This window comes from Myotis yumanensis, unplaced genomic scaffold (assembly GCF_028538775.1).
Source record: "Myotis yumanensis isolate MYYU_CA2020_CCGP unplaced genomic scaffold, mMyoYum1.0.hap1 SCAF_7, whole genome shotgun sequence".
Lineage (NCBI taxonomy): Eukaryota > Metazoa > Chordata > Mammalia > Chiroptera > Vespertilionidae > Myotis > Myotis yumanensis.
This window is the reverse complement of record NW_027223758.1, coordinates 98109-105385: the sequence shown is the minus strand read 5'-3', so window position 1 is coordinate 105385 and position 7277 is coordinate 98109. Positions and strand designations below refer to the sequence as shown.

The following is a 7277-nucleotide window of genomic DNA, read 5'->3' as shown; positions in this document are numbered from 1 at the left end:
AATAACCTCCCCCCCTCAACACTCTTCACGGGTACTGGGTCCAAGGAGTCCGCACAAGAGGCGATGGTGAAGCACACCAGGCATCGCAGCCAGGTTCAGGAGAACCTTTCCTTGAGATGCTTTTGGTGAATGCCACCTGAAGGGCGGGCCGTGCGGGGGTCTAGCCTGGGTCATGAGCTTCCCCACCCTAAACTTGACCTCCAATGTGTGAGGGCGTTTCAGTCCTGGGGCCGGCTGATTGGTGGGTCTCTGGCTCCTCCCACCAAGCTCTTGGGCTATAAAATGCAGCAAGGTGAGCGGCCCAGGGCCTTCTGTTCGCAGAGACTACTTTTGGAGCACTTTAATAGAGTGATCTTTGGTATAATATGCTCTTTCATTATTTATTTTATTTTATTTTAGAAATTGTTGGGGCCTGAAACTCGAAAAGCAAAGGCGCAGTTCCCGGCATTCCTCGTGGGCTGTACTTCCCGTTGACCCCACGCTGAGATGAGGCACTTCCTGGCCTCTGTCACTAAGGCGGGGAAGATGGAGGTAGCGTCGGTGTTGGTCTCGGTCGAGTGGATAAATAACTGGGAGAAATCAGGGAGAGGCGACCTGTTGGACTTATGTTGGCTTCTCAGCGAAAACAAGAGCCACGGCAGTTCGACTTACAGAGATTTCCAGCGAGCTCTCTATGAGTTATCACACCATGTCATTCAAGGAAATCTGAAGCCCAAACAAGCAGCTGATGTTTTCAATGACATCAGCGAATTTCGTGAGGATGCGCCTTCCATTGTTGCTGATGTCTTTTGCATGTTAAATATGGAGACAATCGTTTTAGAAGGGCAAAAGAGACTGTTTTACGCAATTGGTATCAGTGTGTTTGTATTTCTTTTCAGACACGATTCTAAAGGAACGCCTGGATCCAGAAACATTGGAATCATTAGGACTCATCAAGCAATCATGGCAATTCCATCAAAGATCAGTGAAAATCAAGACAAAACTCTTTTATACGCAGCAAAAGTTCAACTTGTTAAGAGAAGAGAATGAAGGCTATGCTAAGCTGACTGTTGAATTGGGGCAAGATTTATCGGGAAATATGACTGGTGATTTAATCTTAGAAAATATCAAATCCTTAATAGGATGCTTTCATCTAGATCCCAATAGAGTTTTGGGTGTCATTTTAGAAGTGTTTGAATGCAGACCAGAATGTGATGACTTCTTTATATCCTTATTAGAATCTTGTGTGAATATGTGTGAGCCGCAAACACTTTGTCATATACTTGGGTTCAAATTCAAGTGTTACCAGGAGCCAAATGGAGAGACTCCTTCTTCTTTATACAGTGTTGCAGCAGTGCTCCTACAAGGTAATCTTATTGATTTAAATGAACTCTATGTACATCTTCTTCCAGCTGATAATTGCATGATGGATGAATATAAACAAGAAATGTTGGAAGCTAAGGCCATTCTTAAAAAACTAAACGGTGGCTGTATTGTCTTCTGAAAAAATGGATAAGCAAGAGAAGGCAAAGGAAGAGGAGGAAGAGGAGAAAGTAGAAAAGCCACCTGACAACCAAAAATGTGGTTTGTTAGAAGCCTTATTAAAGATTTCGATTGGCAGCATGCACAGAACATGATGGATCGGATGGCTCCATACTATGTTGCTTCCCACAAGCTGATAGCTCTTGCTATTTGCAAGCTTATTCACATAACTATTGAGACTCTCTACCAAAGAGTTGGCATTCCTAAAGGCGCTGAAGGCTCACCTGTTCATGCTTTGCAAAATAAGAGAGTGCTAAAACAAGCAGAGAGCTTTGAGGATTTGAGGACAGATGCCTTCAATACGTTCTGTTACCTCGGTCCCCACCTTTCTTGGGATCCCATTTTATTTGCAAAAGTGGTGCGCATAGGCCAATCCTTTATGAAGGAGCTTCAGTCTGATGGAAGGAAACAAGAGGATCAAGAGAAAGTGGACGTTATTCTTAGCTGTTTACTTGGCATTACTGACCAGGCCCTACTTCCATCTCTTTATCTAATGGACTGCAATGCTTGTATGACTGAGGAACTATGGGGAATGTTATAAACATTTCCATATCAGCATAGATATCATTTGTATGGCCAGTGGAAGGACGAAACTTACAACAGGTCCCTACTTTTAGTAAAGGTTAAAGCTCGAATGATAGACAAAGCTAGAGATATCATGAACCATCTCACCAAGGAAAATGTGAGGCCTTCTGGAAGACGAATTGGGAAATTGAGCCACAGCAATCCAACTATTTTGTTTGATTATATCTTGGCAAAAATACAGACGTGTGATGACTTGATGGCACCTGTAGTAGATTCACTGGAATGCCTCACCTCATTGAATTACGATGTCTTGGCCTATTGTATCATTGAGGCTTCAGCAAATCCAGAAAAGGAAAGGATGAAACACAACGATACAACCAGTTCAAGCTGGCTTCGGCCTCTTGTTAGTTTCTGTGCTGCAGTCTTTCCTAAATATCCAATGGATCTGGCTGGTCTTCTGCAATATGTGGCTAATCAGCTAAAGGCAGGCAGAAGTATTGGCCTGCTTATATTGCAAGAAGTGGTACATAAAATGGCAGGAATAGAAATCACGAGGGAAGAGACGATGACAACGGAGCAACTAGAGGCCATGACTGGTGGAGAGCAACTAAGAGCTGAGGGAGGTTCTTGTGGCCAGACCAGAAACACTAAAAAATCCTCCCAGAGACTAAAGGATGCCCTATTGGACTATGACCTTGCTCTTCTCCTTGTTTTGATGATAGCTCAGCAGTGGGATAGGGTGATCTTTCAGGAAGGTGGAGAGAAAGATGTGGAACTGGTGGGAAAGCTCTATGACCAGTGTCATGATACCCTGGTACAGTTTGGTGGATTTTTAGCACTGAATCTAAGCACAGAAGAGTACACAAAGAGAGTGCCTTTGATTGATGTGCTTTATCACGAATTTCATATACCCCATGATGCAGCATTTTTCTTGTCTAGGCCAACATATGCACGCCATATCTCATCCAAATATGATGAACTTAAAAAATCAGACAAGGGAAGTAAACAGCAACATAAAGTCCACAAGTACATAGCAGCCTGTGAAATGGTGATGGCATCTGTCCGTGAAGCGGTAGTCTCATTGCACTTTTCCAATGTCTGGGATGACATCAGCCCTTGATTCTATGCCACATTCTGGTCACTGACAACGTATGACCTTGCAGTTCCACACACCAGCTATGATCGGGAAGTCAGTAAACTTAAAGTCCAGATGAGAGCACTTGATGACAATCAAGAAATGCCTCCAGAGAAAAAGAAAAAAGAAAAGGAGCACTGTAGTGCTCTTCGGGACAAGTTGCTTGAAAAAGAAAAGAAACAGATGGAACATGTACAGCGAGTTCTACAGAGACTGAAACTGGAAAAGGACAACTGGCTTTTAGCCAAGTCTACACCAAAGGAGACCATCACAAAATTTTTACAGCTGTGTATATTTTCTCGATGTATTTTTTCAGCAGTCGATGCTGTTTACTGTGCTCGTTTTGTTGAATTGGTACATCAAGAGAAAACTCCAAATTTTTCCACACTTCTTTGCTACGATTGAGTTTTCTCTGACATCGTTTTCACAGTGGCAAGCTGTACTGAAAATGAAGCGCGTCAATATGGGAGCTTTCTTTGCTGTATGTTAGAGACTGTGACTAGGTGGCACGGTGATAGAGCCACATATGAAAAAGAATGTGGAAACCACCCAGGATTCCTTACTATACTTCGGGCAACTGGATTTGATCGGGGAAATCAAGCTGATCAACTAGACAATGAAAATTTCCGACATGTGGTACATAAATGGCACTACAAACTAACCAAGGCATCGGTACATTGCCTTGAAATAGGTGAATATATTCAATGAGGAATATCTTGATTGTGCTAACAAAAATACTTCCTTGCTACTCGAAAGTTTTAAATCTGGGTCAGGCTTTGGAAAAAAGAGTGCATAAAATCTGCAAAGAAGAAAAAGGGAAAAGGTGTAGTCTACATGCATTAGCTACCGGCTACTCTGGGCAGTTGAAATGTAGGAAGTCATACATGATACCTGAAAATGAGTTTCATCACAAAGACCCCACTCTGAAGAACGCAGTTCAAAATGGGCCTGTTGGTGGGTCTTCTTCATCTTCCAGAGGAAGTGCATCTAAATCTCATGAAAGCAGTGCTGATGAGAATGATAACTCAATGGAGACAACTTCTTCACCACTAATCAAGAGTAAGGAGAGAGAAACAGGCAGGAAAGGATTGGACACGTCAAGGGAAAGTAGATCCAGGGAAAGAGAGAAAAAAGATGAAAAGGACAGAAAAGGTCGGAAACGGCATCACTCAAACAATGACCTGGAGGTGCTACCAGACCTAAGGAAGAGGCGAAGAAAAGGAGAAAATGGAATGATGGCAGTTTAAAAACACAAAAGTGAAAATCCATGTGATAATCCTTCTCCAAATGAGAAAAACAAGGGGGCGTGGGGCGGGGGGGGGGGGGGGGGAGTCAAAATTCTTCAGGTAATGAAAAAGGCAGCGATTCATTTAACTCTGAAAAGATGGATAAAAATCTCCCCCCAGTGGCAAAAAAGGGTATATACAGACCCCTAAGTTGAAGGTCCCCTGGAGGAGGATGCCAATTCTCCATGCATCACTCTCGGAACAGTATCTCCCATTCTTAAGAGCGTCGGGTGTTGCCCATTTCAGGGGAATCTGCTTGAAGTCAAAAGATGACTGCAACCCACCATCCTCTAGACAAGTCATTTCAAAGTCACCAGTTGTCAGGATATTCTTTTCACCTCTAGTCAGTTCCTTGCAGCATGGTTCCTGGGTATACAATTTTCATTTGAAATGCGACACCTGGAAGCAGCATCTGATGAAAATTTCATCCCCTTTTTTCTCAGAAAAGAGAGGAAACCGCCTCCGCGGACTAGTTCCTTCATGATGTGAATAGACTGCGGTGATGTGCAAACTCCTATACCTTTGGCGATATTGGGATGACTGATTGTATTACGTGAGGATTTTGGCTTCTTGTAAAATATTTAACTTTCCTCCCTACTGGGAGCCGATCCACCCTTGCTGTTTGACGTAGTCGCTGCATGGAAGAAACATCTGCACAGCTTACATTTTTCAAGGCACCTGGCGTGTAGGACATATTTCTGCTCCCCCTCTTAAGCTCTATGTGTTTTAACCAGGACCCTCTTCCCGAGAAATGGTCGTTTTCCCAGCTTAGGGGTTAACAGGACTATGGAAGAAAATCAATGAGTAACCCCCCCTAGTATTACAGAAATACCATGTACTACTTATGAAGAACTTGGACTAAGACCATTGGCAATAAATGTGGGACTTGCTTGACCCACATCCCCAGGGTTTTGCCCACCAGGGAGAGTACCAGAACCTATACCCCTGGAGACCCACTGACACAGGGAAGTCCCAGGGAAGGCAAGCAGCAAGGCTGGGAGGACATGACCTTGACTGGGTAGGATAAGCTCCTTCAGTCACTTCCTTGTAGCTTATCAGTAGAGCAGTAGAAGAGTGACCTTGGAATAGCCCTTATAATGGAACACAAGAGATTAACCTAGACAAGATCAAAATCAACAGCACTAGATAGAGACTAGAGACAGGATTATGGACATGAAACTAGGAACAGTAGAAGGTTTCCTGAAACATACCATGATGTAATGGAACAATAAAAAGAGAACCCAACCATGATGATCAACTGAACGCTGCCTCTGTGTCATTCATTCTTCGCCAACTCCGTCCACACCTCCATGGGAACCCCTGGACCTGTTGGGGCTGGACCCCAGCAACTTCCTGGGAAAGATCATTTGTACATGTGGTAACAGCCATAGCAGCTTGATCCTTTCATATGCCCTTAAATATGTCACCAGATTTTCCCTTGCTCAGTCATCCTCCTGTTGTCACATCTTCTTATTCCAGTTATGGAAATACTGACCATGATAAATCCTACCCATAACCCTCACCCTCACCCTCACCCTCAGCCCTCACTCCTCACCCCTCACCCCTCACCCTAACCATAAACCCTAACCCTAAACCCTAACCCTAACCCTAGCCCTAACCCTAACCTTAGTCCTAGCCCTAGCCCTAGCCCTAACCCCTAACCCCCAGCCCCTAACCCTAGCCCTAGCCCTAGCCCTAGCCCTAACCCTAGCCCAAAACCTTAAACCCTAAGCCAAACCCTAACCCTAACCCATACTTTTTTCCAGAAAGGCATGTCAATTTATACTGTAAACAGTTTATGTGAACATGGTTGTCCTATTGCACCCTCAGCAGCAAAGAGAATAATAATTTATTATCTTGCAAATATAATAGATCAAAAATAAAAAGATGCCCTAGCAGGTTTGGCTCAGTGGATAGAGCGTCGGCCTGCAGACTCAAGGGTCCCAGGTTCGATTCCGGTCAAGGGCATATGCCTAGGTTGCGGGCACATCCCCAGTGGGGAGTGTGCAGGAGGCAGCTGATCGATGTTTCTCTCTCATCGATGTTTCTGACTCTCTATCCCTCTCCCTTCCTCTCTGTAAAAAATCAATAAAATATATTTAAAAAATAAAAAGATACTGCATTTTGTATTCAAGTTGCATTTCTTTATTAGACTAGTTCCAGGCTGAACATAAAAATTACAGGACATTAATATTTTCCTCCGTAAGTGGTTTGTTCAAATCCTTTGCAAATTTCTCCTAATAGATACTGTTCTTCCAATAGCTCATGAAGATCTTTCTGTGTTAAAGGGGGGGGGGGGTGTAAAGTTTCAAAGCCAAGAAGCAAGAATCCAGTTCCTTCCTTGCTTTTTCTCTTTCGCCTGGTCAGTCTCAACCTGTTATTGCCAGCACAGAAAGCACTTGGCAGGAGCATCACCTCTGTATCTCACAACGGGAGGGCCAAGCACTACAGGAATTGTCTCATTACTTCCACAAAGAGATACAATTCCCGGGAGATTCTGCTGACCAGTCAGGTCTTGGAACACTGCCATGAGGAAGAGCTAACTTCTGAAAAAAATAAATCTAAGATTTAGCAATGGGTCCCTTGGAGACTTAGAGTCCACTGCTACAACGTGCCCTTCTGAAGAAGCCTGTACTCAGCAGACAGGTCATAAAGAGATGGATGACAGCCAAGCACCCACAGGGTACTGGGCAGGCAGGCAGGTACTTTTCTTCCTAGATCAGTGGCAACAGAGAAACATGGCTCCATGTCACAGAACATACCACCATGACCTCGTCCTTTTCTTTCTGTCACTTCTTGAACACTGCGGT

At 43.9% G+C, this 7277-nt stretch overlaps 1 protein-coding gene across 1 annotated transcript; it reads left to right on the top strand.

The window, feature by feature from the left end:
- Positions 1-525: 525 nt before the first annotated feature.
- LOC139014290 (THO complex subunit 2-like) lies at positions 526-5239 on the top strand. The gene is given in 6 exon segments (XM_070421294.1): positions 526-818; positions 820-1459; positions 1461-1587; positions 1590-3878; positions 3881-4240; positions 5202-5239. Coding segments are annotated over 6 exon segments (3747 nt in total).
- The last annotated feature ends 2038 nt before the right edge of the window (positions 5240-7277 follow it).